The 12378-nt window shown below is 30.3% G+C and overlaps 1 protein-coding gene across 3 annotated transcripts in view; it reads right to left on the bottom strand.

Annotated features, from left to right (window-relative positions):
* Positions 1 to 11499, bottom strand: part of LOC107439315 (iroquois-class homeodomain protein IRX-4) — a 75847-nt gene extending 64348 nt beyond the window's left edge. The window contains exon 1 of one of the 3 annotated variants that reach the window (XR_011637176.1): positions 2591 to 3005. Coding sequence is in view for 1 of the 3 variants with exons in the window: in XM_043042360.2 (XP_042898294.1) it covers positions 2591 to 2638 (48 nt within the window). In the remaining 2 variants the exon portion in view is untranslated. Of the gene's footprint in view, positions 1 to 2590; positions 3040 to 11450 lie in introns of those variants that run through there. The other 2 variants (XM_016051870.3, XM_043042360.2) reach the window with 2 other exon arrangements.
* Positions 11500 to 12378: the final 879 nt, after the last annotated feature.

The raw sequence follows: 12378 nt of genomic DNA on the forward strand, positions 1-12378 counted from the left end.
TTTTTTTCAGAAACGTTCAAAATTCAATTGTTATCAGAAACGTTCATAACTGATCTCTTCTCAGAAACGTTCAAAACTGAATTGTTATCAGAAATGTTCATAATTGATTTCTTCTCGGAAACGTTCAAAACTGAATTGTTCTCAGAAACGTTTATAATTGAGTCAAAAACTTTTATAGTTTAATTCTCTGAAACTTTCGAATCGATACATCGTTAAACTATTAGAATATAAATTCTCCTAAATAATTGAAAAGTTAACAAAGCAATAACCAAACCTTATATCCCACTTTTTTCTTTGACTGTAATTTAATATGAAAAAATTAAAAATAATTTTCAAACTAAATAATAATTTTTTAATAGAGTGTTTATTAATTTTTTTACTTTTGGGTAAACTTTTTGAGCGATGTTTTTAAACACTTCATTTTCAACTTTAAGAGCATCTAGCACTAACTTATATTTGCCAGGTTAAGAAAACGTTAAAAGCATCTAGCACTAACTTATTTTTGCCAGGTTAAGAACACGTTAAAAGCATATAGCACTAGCTTATTTTTGCCAGGTTAAGAACACGTTAAAAGCATCTTGCAATAGCTTATTTTTGCCAGATTAAGAACACGTTGAAAGCATCTAGCACTAGCTTATTTTTGCCAGGTTAAGAACACGTTGAAAGCATCTAGCACTAGCTTATTTTTGCCAGGTTAAGAACACGTCAAAAGCATTTAGCACTAACTTATTTTTGCCAGGTTCTTATAAAAGCTATTTTTAATGAGTAAAAAAGTCGTAAGTTAACTGCTTGATATTTCTACAAGTTATAGAAATAAAAAAACAAAGTTATATACAGATGCTTTATATAATATTAAACTACTATTTTAAGGAAAGAAAAAATTAAAGTTAATTTTTAAAAAAGGGAATGTTTAATTTATAATTTTTTCTTCCTTTAATTATTTAAATTAGTTTTGGATTTGAAAAAAATAAACTGTTTTTTTGAGATCATACAGATACCAAATACCAAACCAAATACACACCATACCAATAGATACCAAATGCATACCAAACACAGCAATATTAAGTTGTTGTTTTTGGTCTGTGACGTTTAGTAAGCTATTATAAAACTCAAAAATTTTAGAACTAAAAAAATTTTTAATTTTTCATTATTTTAGTTTTTTTTAAATTATTTTTTAAGAAAAATGCGCTTTGAGATTATATGGTCTGTTGACTATGGTCTAAAGAATGTCATATATTATAATAAAACTCGAAAAGTTTGGAGAAAATTTTTTTTTTATAAAAAATTTTTTTTTGTTATTATTTTAATTCTTCAAAATGAGTTTTTGAAAAAAAAATTATATACTTTGAGTTTATTTAAGTTGTTTATTTTGGACAGTAGAGTACCATAAAATTCAGGAAATATTGAAAAAATTGTTAATTTTTTTACTTTTTCGTTATTTTAAATTTTTAAATAACTTTCTGATAAAAATGAAATATGCTTTAAGCTCATATAGGCTGTTGACTTCAGTCAGACAAGCTTGATAGGTTATTTAAAAGCTTGATACTTAATAAATGCAAATTTTTTGTAATTTAATCTAATAATTAGGCTCATTGTATAAAAAGTAACCTTCAAAATTTGTGGGGGGAAAAATAAATGAAAATAACGAGGGAAAATAAATTAAAATAATAAGGGAAAATAAATGAAAATATTAAGGGTAAGCGAAGTCTTGTTTGTTATATAAGATCACATTCCTTTAAATTAAATCTCTTGTCTTAAAACAGAAACAAATACACCAGGTCCTGATTCGAAGAGCTCTAGGCCTTGCACAGAGTACTTGATTTCGAGTTCCTCATTCAAAGTCAGTACTGACTTCACTGATTTCTAAATCCTTTTTAAAGAAAAAAAATTAAGTGTAAAATAAAAAAAATAAGAAACAATAACAGCGAAAGTCGTAAAATATATTATTGCTGGAGTTCAACGAATGATTTAGAATTTATTAGAAATTCAGTTGGAAGAATTTGTTTTCTTTCTGTTTTCAATAAAATTATCTTAGTTGAATTATTAGCTAGATAGTCATATTTCAAATCACTTTTGACTCTTTTTCATCCACAGTCTTGAAAATGGGAGCCTATTTTAGAGCGCTGGAAACATGTCGACTGTTATTTCCGATTTGAAGGTTTTGGGAAGTGAATGAAGTTTATAATCAAGTACCTCTTCAGTTTCTTGACATTATTTATCTAAAAGTTAGCTGTGTTAATAATACATAACGTAATAAGCTTCGAGAAAAAAAATAATTTTAAAAAAATAATCTAAGCTTTAATTTCAATAAGTTATTATTAATTGCAACGATACAAGAGGTAAGGTACACGTTTTCATGAAGCGGAACTAAAATTTAAAAATAAAAAAAAATGAAATGAAAAAATTTAAAAGAGAAAAAAAAAAGAAAATTTAAATTTTAGGCAGTGATATTCTAGGGCCACAATATGCCGGACTCAGTGCCCATATGTCCATGTAACCAGGCGCTATAGGAACACAAATAATACCCATATCCATGCAATCACAGAGTTCATTAACATTTTTTGTAAAAGAAAGAAGAGGAAGAATTTACCTGTGTGCTAGGCGTAAATGCTGCGTATCCAAATTGAGCGTATGACATACTGTTCTAAGAGTTCTCAACTTGTCCAACACAACTTCTGTTCTTTTTTTTCTGTGTTTCTATTTAAAGTCCATTTTCGAATGCATTCATACGGGAACAGACGTTACCCAAACATCCCTAAAATACATCATCGCGGGACGTTTCGACGTCGATTTATGATTTCGATATCGAACTCACTAAGCCTAACCGCAACACTCTGTTTGGGCTACCAAAAGGATGCTTTCTGGGGGGTGGGAATGGAGCTTAAAGGGGGTCTGAATTCACGATAATCCCCCTAATATTCAGATTGCGGATTGCGAGTGCAGTTACATCAGCAAACAAATACTAACTGACCAGACTACGACACGCGCCCGAGGATTGTCAACGCCCACTTCTGACGCTCTGGGCGGAAACTAGAGAAATGAATACTTCTCCGCCCACCGAAGAAGCAGAATGGAATGATTGACGTAAATGAAACTCCGCCTTAGCTTTTTTTTAATCCAATCAAAAAGCAGTATTTTCTGTAAGTGAATCTGTGGATCACAAGAGGTTGTTTTCTTGTAATTCCAGCTTTAAGCTCTTATAATAGGGTTGTCGAACATCAGTCGGTGATTTCGGCGGAATTTATCGGTGATCTTTCACCTTTTTTCAATCACTGTGGGGAATAGAAGTAGGATTTTTTTTCTTTTTGTTCAAAGTAATAAACATTTTATTTTTGTTTTCGTAGGAAATTCTTCCGGTAAAATTAACAAGCGCTAATCAAGGTAATATTTCAAAACTAATGCTAGTCTATTATTACTTTTTTTCTTTCTTCGCTTTAAAAGTTGTTGATTTATTGTATTACTAATATTAAAATATTAGTAATTTATTTTCTTAGAAAGATTTTCTTCCCCTTTTTTTTTTTTTTTTTTTTTTTTTTTTTCTTCTTTCTGAATTGTACTGGGTATTAGTAACTAATTCTAGTAAAATAAAACTTTTCCAGCCTCAGTTTTACTTTAAAAAAAAAAAAAAAAAAAACTGTTAATTTATAAAAACAAATTTTTTATAATTTAATGCATTCATTTTTCTCGTGGTGATTTTTTTTTAAATTTTTTTTTATTCATTTAGTCATTTCCTCAATTAAATTTAGCAAACAAAACAAAAATTTTAAAACATACATAATTAGTCTAACTTTTTTTCGCGTTTTATTTTGCCGTTATCGTTGTTAACGTATGAATCTTTTTCTTTTTCGTCTTTTTTTTTCTTCGGGTGAAATTAAATAACGTTTAGCAAGCGGATATTTCAGACCTAAGGCCTTTGTTACTCTTTATATTTTAAATGTTAAAAATTGTTAATTTATATTTATAAATAAAAATTGGCTGACTTAAATAATTTTATGTATTATCGTGCAAATTATTCCATCCGCACATAAACACAATTTTTCTCTTTTTTTTTTCTTTTTCAAAAAAAAAAAAAAAAAACAGATTTAGCCACATTGTGAGACACTTGTCTTAAAATAATTTTAATAATACTTTTCGCAGTTTTTTAGTTAAATTGATGCGAGTGAAAAGAAGTCCTCTACACTGGGGTTGACCTGTTTGCGAAGTTATCGACTCAAATTATTTTTCAACAACTTTCTCTTCTTATTTCCCGTAACTATAAGTTAAAAAAAAAGAAAGGAAGAAATTATTTTGTTAAAAAGGTATTAACATCATAAAGTTACGTAAAAATTAAAGCTGTTAAAAAGATAAATTTTTTAATAATAGAAGAGCTGTGCATTATACGTTTGAGAATATAATACATTCAAAAAAATAACATAAATTTAAATCCCTCCCCATAATTTTTTTAGTAAACTGAATATTCTGTGTAATATATGTGTCGAATATCGTATGTCGTCGTCATATGTTATAAATACATTTGAAATGGACCAGTCAGAATTTGTTATCGCTACAACTTTTTTTAAGGATGACAATTTATAAGAAATCGAACAGATTAAAATTTTTAAAGAAGCATTCTTTAACTGTTTGACAGGTATCTAAAATCGTAAAATTTTCACCTGCGTTCAATATAGAGTTCAATGACCCTAGAGAAGCGACTATATTGCGCCAACTTTAAACGACAAGATGTAACGTTTTTGTTTTTAAAAATATTTCAAAATGTTCAATATGAGATAAAACGAACGAACGTTAATGCTTTAACTTATTTATCCTACATATTTCGGGATGTTCTAGTACAAAGGCCCAAGCGTGTTTTACACGTGGTGCGTTTACTTAAAAAGAAGAAAATTAAAAAATATGCAGCCTACATAAATTGACCGAATGCTAGGATTTTTATTTGGATTTCACTAGGATTTTATTAGTAGACCTAACCAGAGAAAATTTTTATAGGTCTAATAGGTGGCCCACAATGTGGTCCAATAGGTTTTTTTTTTGTATGTAGATATATAATAGTGTGTTCAATAGTTTTAAAATGAAGAAATTCGATGTCAATATTGTTTATTACAACATGGCCCTATATCTCCCCTTAATATTGACCCATAATATTCATGGATAGGCTTCCACCATTGAATAGGCTGCTTTGTGGGGTTTCCTCAGTTACTTTGAAAACAGTGACAGCTCGTCGGGCTACTTATTTTTGGCACTTGATTTTGGCAGCAAATTTGGCAAATTTATAGGTATATACGCGTTCATGTAGTAATTACTTTCCATATTGCGCATGCCTATGCATAGACTTTATAAAGTGTTACCCATTTTTTATGTTAATTTAAAATGTTCTGGTGGCTCAGGAGATAGAGTGTTTTCCTTCAATGAGGCGAATCGAGTTTGAATCCTCCAGCGATGGCTAGTCGATAAGAATTCCGCACCCAGTTCGCACCGATCCCAATGCAGACGTAAAATATCCTCAGTGGTAGACGGATGCATCAGTATACTCTGTATTAATAATGCTCCTTTGCATTAAGGATGTTCTTTTGTCTTAATAATGTTGTTCCTTTATGTTATGATTTTTCTTATATTAATAATTAAAATGTGCAGGACCAGATCGATACGAATTCCGCAACAGGTTCACACCGACCACACTGCTGATGTACAATATCCCCAGTGGTAGGCAGATCGTGGGTTGGAGTCCCTTTGCTGTCGGGCTAACCCTGGGAGGATTACGTGATTTGATTTCCTCTCCGTGTAACGCAAATGCTGGTAATTTCCACCAAAAAGTCCTCCACGAAGGCTCGCAATACTGAATCCTGGAGTTCCCTAGTCTCCTGGATTGGGTTCAAACTGACAAGTTAAACATTGGTAGTCGTAAACTGTAAATTTGGTTTGCTGTTCAACGACGGTTGTAAAAAAATAATAAAAAATATTAACTAAACATTGTGAAAATGAAAATAAGTGTCCCTAACACAATGTAGAAAACAGATCGTCTTTATTATGCCAACGGGATTTCTTACCGTGCCTAGGTGGGAGGACAGGTATAAAGCAGTGCCTGCAACACTGAAATCTCCTTTCAAAATTCTTTTAAAATGAAAAATAAACAATACCGTAATGAAAGTTTGGAAAAAAATTTCAACTATGAAATTATATTTAAAATTACGGAGTGAAAAAAATTCGTCAATGAGTTTAAGAGACCATCGAAGGAAAACACAGAAGATTCCTTAACGAATATTAAACTCTAAATTAATTTTATGAAATGAAATAAAGCGCAAATTTTGTTTTACTCGAAAGGAAATTTTATGAGGAATTAGATTCACACTGGCTGACAAAAAAATAAGGGAAATGTTCTTAAACTGGTTGAACGATGTACGTATTATGTATATGATTCGACCTGATTTCATGAACGATATATGTGATTTTGAGATCGGGTGATTTTTTAGAACAGCTAAGAGTTGGAGAGAATCGAGAGGGACTTGAAAGAAGGAGGTTACTCAATGAATTTTCGACTACGACTTCAGATAACTAAATTATAATACAAATTGTTTTTACATTTTACTCATCTAATTAAATATTTTTTTGAATTTAAATTTTTTTCTTCCTTCATAAAATTCATTTCTCGACTCCAAACACCTTTCTTTGTCCCTTCTTTCTAATTACAAGAAAGAAATACGGAACAATTTTTGGATAGAAACGATTTAAAACTTTTCTCTGTATTATTTATTTAAAAAAAAGGTCAAATTGCATTAATATTGGGAATTCTTATCAAAATAATCATACATGAATATTCATATTAAGGTTTGCAAATATTTAGACCATGAAAAACTCATAGAAATCTAGTGGATATCTAGCGAATATCAGGAGGATATATAGCGAAACCAGTTTGATTGTCCGATGAAAATAGACGTTTCTATGACTGTTCAACTTTTCTCTTTTTCTTCTGGCAAGTGAGCAGGTTTTGAGGTTTTTAGTCCAAGATTTCATGAAGTTTTTTGCTTCTCATTTTAATACCATTTGCGACTACAAAAGAATATGCTTTTCTGTCAACATTTTTCGACAGGGATTCGAAAAAATATATATCAAGGATGGTGATTAAGGGACACCCTGTATTATGCATAAATCATTCTTTAATTTACTTTCTTTTATTCTTTTTCAAATAAATCTTTCCGAATTATGTCAGCGATTCCCAACAGGTGTTCCGCGGAACGTTGGGGCCCAGTGAAAGTTTCACAGAGGTTCACATTTTTTTTTAAAATTGTAATTATACTTAAATCTAATCAAGTGTACGTTATTTATATAATATTTCAGATTTTTTTAATGAAGTTAAACGCTATTAAAAAGGAAATGTCGAATTTTTTTTAAAAAAATATATCGAATTTTTCTGACATAAAATTAATTATGAAAATGACAGAGAATCCAGAAGACAAGGGAACTCCTCTATCAAGTATTAGGAGAAATTTATCTTCGTCTAAGACTAGTTGATGAAAGTAACCCTTCATCCATCTTGAGGATATTTTACATCAGAATTGTGGTCGGTGTGAGCCGGATACGGAATTCGTAGCGACTAGCTATTGCTGGGATTCGAACCCGCTTTACCTCTTTGGGAGACGAGTGCTCTAGCCTTTGAGCCACCAAGACTCATTTCTTGTAATTGTAGTTCCATATTAATTGAAATAGTTAAAATAAAAATTGTAAAGGGCCATTCAAGTACTACGTAAGCATGTTATCGGCCATTTTTGAAAGAAATAAGCAAATCTCAAATCCCCTCTCATACTTGCGTAAAAAAAGTCGCTGCAATCCCCTTGTATGTTGACTTTGACTTCTACTGCTGTAATTTAATTTTAGGGTCACACTCAAATATACGATGTCATTTGCAAGAGACGAAATTCTTTTTGCTATTTATTTTATCAAATTTTTGAGTCAAATATTCTTTCGAAATCTTTTCTGTTTTCCTTTTAAGGTCTGTTTTCCTTTTAAGGTTATAACCCTTTAACTTAGAAGCTTCAAGACTAAAGAAATAAAAAAAATAAACCTTCACCTTCTCAAAACTATTATTTTCGATATAATGGGATTTTAATTCTTTACGTTTTGAAAATAACGTGATTTTAATTCTTTAAGCAAACATTGCAAACAAGCAAATCACAAATCCCTATCACCCGTTAAGCGCTTACGTTATCTTAGACCGGCCCCCCAGTTTTTAACTGAAATTGCTTAAAATCAGTATTAAAATTGTAATTGGTAAATCGTATTAAAATTGTTTTGTATAATCCCAATTACAATTATATATATATATATATATAGTCTGTTAACCGTTTGGAATCATTATGTTGATGAACTGCCGTATGATGTCAAAGAGATAATTCTGGTAACCTTAAAGGCCAGCTAAATTGTCATTTCTTTTTCACCTAAGTCAATTTCATTGGGTTGTCTGGAATGTACATATCAATTTAAAGAAGAAGAAAAAATAAATACCATTAACCATTTGACACAGAATATTTTTAAAACATATTTTTCATGCTTGAATCATTATTTTGTATTAATTTAGGCCAAAATAAGTTTTAAAAAATGCTGTATTTAGCATTATAATAATTTATAGTAATGAAATGCAGTGGTGTTTTTTTCTGCAATAAAGGTAAAATCTTTCAAACACGCTCACTTCCAAATAATATTTCAAATTTGCACTTATTCGCAGTTATTTAAATCTATGAAAAACAGTTATTCATCATTGGAAATTTTTTCGAATTACAAAATCGGTTATTCATCATTGGAAATTTTTTCAAATTACAAAATCAGTTATTGATAAATTTTTGAATATGAATGAAAAAAATATTGTAAACTACTCTTTTTGGATTTTATATTTTAGTACAAGTTTAATTCTGATAATTCAACAGATTTTTTTAATAACAATTTGACTGTTTCTTATAATCATAACATACCAAAATATATCTTCGCTTGAAATTAAAGCGTCAGAAAAATTTATATATATGAGAGACACCGGTGTCAAAGGGTAAAATGGTGTTAGGTCTAAGTTTGATAAATTTAAAAGAATAATGAAATAAATTTATTAAAATTTCTCTTATTTACATAAATTTTAGAGTTTGCTGGTTAATAATAAATAATGTTTGCTGGTTAATAATAAATAATGTTTGCTGGTAAATGATTTAAGATAACCCCTTTTTTGTTATGAAGTTGGTAAAAAAGTTTTAATGGCTGATTGCAAATTTTTATGTAATAAACTTGCTAAAGAGTTATTTAAGTAACAATGATATGTTTCAGGTTATGGTTTTGTTGATTTTGAATCTCCTGTGGCAGCAGAAGCAGCTGTTAAAGCTTTAGCAAATCAAGGTGTTCAAGCTCAAATGGCTAAAGTATGTTACACACGGGTAATAATTTTATGCGAGAGCTCTTTCCTCTTCTTTCTGTCTTCTCTTTCTTTACTCTTCAAGGTTTTATATCTTTTTTTCTTTCATAGAAACTTTGCTCTAAGTTGTTTTCAATAATTTTTTCTTAAATATTATTACTTAAAATTTGAGTGATAACTGTGTGTTAGATTTAGAGTGAAACTTCATTTTTGAATTGACTGGTAATTAAAGTATGGCATAATTTAATATAAAATTAAAAATAATTTTATTAACTGTTTGATTGGTTGAGTTAAAGTGTAGCTACAAAGCTTATTTATTTTTAATACTGTAAGAATCAAATTAAATTAAATATCTTAGTTTGATCATGTAAGTAAATCTAAAATTATTGTAACAAATTATTTGCTATAAAATTACTATAAAATTTTTATTTAAATAAAGGCCTGAATTAAATGTGACTTTTAATTAGTTAACAGTTGTTTGTNAATATATATATATATGTCATTGCCGAGAGGTCTTAGGCAGGGAAAGAGGGCACAATATTTATTATTTAATAATTCTTAGAGAGATAACAATCATTCAAGTTGTTGTCCACCCCAATAAAAGTAGGAGAAAATCTTGCAAAGTAAATCCGTAAAATGGTTCGTTTTAGGGAATAATGGAAAACTTAGTAATTATAATTGGTCTGTTAAATAGGTCCAGGGAAAAAGTCTTTTCCACGAGTTAGTTGGTGGGATAATCGTTTAAGCGTTAATTAATGCATACTTGAACTAAAAATAGGTTAAAAGACAGGATGTGAATATATTAAAGTGTGAGAAAGAGCGTTTTCTTTTGAATAATGAATTTAAAAAAATATTTACAGAAAAGGAATAACATAAAAAGTTTAGTTGAAGCTGTTTATATATATATTTGAACAGAAATAACTATTTTTAGTCAAAATTGGCTTAAAAAGCTAGTCGAATATCTTAAATTGGAAATATAAATGAATAACAGAATAATTGAAACATAAAATTATAAAGTTTATCTGTTAGTGCTGCTTCAAAAGTTTTGTAGTTTAATATTTAATATCAGTTTTGACTAGGAAATATTTAATTAAAATTATGTAACATTTTATTCCAAATTTCAGCTTTTTGATTTAAGTAAAACTGTTAACAATTCGCAATTGATTGATCTTGTGTTCAGATAGAGAGCAATCGCAAAAAAACAACAAAGACTAAGAAAGAAATCCAATCCATAACAGAAAATTGAGTCTAATGAATCTTTCGCAAGTGGTTATATAAAAATTTAGGTTTTGTTTTATTATAATTTTTTTCATAAAAAAATCTTATATCAAGGCCATTCTTCGATAAAATTTCTCAATTAATCATTCATTCCTTTCTATATTTTGTGATATACTAACAGTTTTATTTTATAAGGAAATTTTTCTCAAAAATTAATAAATTAATAAATCTATAACAGATCAAATTCTGTCTTGTTGAAATGAAACTGGAGCACAAGCTTCTTTAAGTAAACGAATACTATAGAAAAACTGGAGTATTAAGAGTATTTTTAGAATATTTCAAACAAAAAGCTTGAGTCATCGTAAATTCTGCAGGCTTTATTTCGTTACTTGAGCAAAACACAGATTTTTTTTTTAAAATCTGAATCAATTTTGGAACTTTTTTAAATATTAAAATTGTTTTAAAATTTTTGGAAGTCAACTTCACGTCGTTACATTCTTGATCAATTTCATCAACAATTAAGTCGTTTTGTTGATGAATTACGATAAAATTCATCAAAAAACAACTGATATAATCTAGCTTAAATGATCTCATAACACTGAAAATCATCCGCTCGAAGTAACACTATAAAAATCAACTTTAAAATGTAAATAAAAACGAATTATTGTTGTCCTCGAGGATTATGCAAAAAACTTCACGCATATGCAAAAAGTTAATCAACTATTTTTCACATAACTATAAATGAAATCAGAAATTGAAATAGCACATTTTGAAACTAAATACTTTTATAACAATTGCTTATTAAACATAAATGCGAAAAGAAAAAAAGAAAAGATTGCATGTTACTTACGATTTTATAAACTGTGTTTGGAAATAATACCCACTTTTACTTAATTATCGATATCATCGATTGATGATTGATCATTTTCTTCACAAATACACAGATGGTGTTGTTGTTAATTTACGTCGCACTAGAGCTGCACAATGGGCTATTGCCGACGGTCTGGGAAACATCCCGGAGGATGATCTGAAGATATGCCATCACAATTTTGATCCTCTGCGGAGGGGATGGCACCCCCGCTTTGGTAGCCCGACGACCTGCGAGCGAAGTCGAGCACTTTACGGTAGCACAGTTTAACGAGGATCAATACCACCCACCCTCGGTCCCTACGCAGACTGATCCAAGTGGTCACCCACCCGCACACTGACCGCAGCCAGTGATGCTTGACTTCGGTGATCTACTGGGAACCGTGTCTTAACGATCAGTCCACTGCGGGACCGCAGATGGTGAGATTCTCACTTTTATTGGGCAGTGGTAGCCTAGTGGTTAGCGATCAGACTTCGATCCGGAGGGGCCGGGGATCGATCCTCGACTCCACTAAGACCCACCGAATACATGCGATATACGTGCTAGTAAAATCTGTGGAATCGAGAGTCCTGTGGTCGGTCACTGAGCAGTACCGTGGGTAAAGGTATCTGGAAAAAATTTCCTTCCCCTTCAGATCTATGTCTAAATTGAGTAAGTGGCCTCACAAAATTTTGATAATATGTCTTCGGATCACCCTCAGGAATTATTCCCAGACCGTCGCCAATAGCCCAATGTGCAGCTCTAGTTTAGTACCTACCTCACTTTTATTTTTCATTTTTTGCCGGAAACTTTACGTTTTATATTTCAAATCACTTTGGTTTCTTCTGAGGCCTCTCTGGTCGAGAGGTATCGCCCTCCAAACACCGGGAGGTAGCGGGTTCGAATCCGACAGTTCATTGGACTGACTTGC

Source organism: Parasteatoda tepidariorum, chromosome 7 (assembly GCF_043381705.1).
Source record: "Parasteatoda tepidariorum isolate YZ-2023 chromosome 7, CAS_Ptep_4.0, whole genome shotgun sequence".
Taxonomy (NCBI): Eukaryota; Metazoa; Arthropoda; class Arachnida; order Araneae; family Theridiidae; genus Parasteatoda; species Parasteatoda tepidariorum.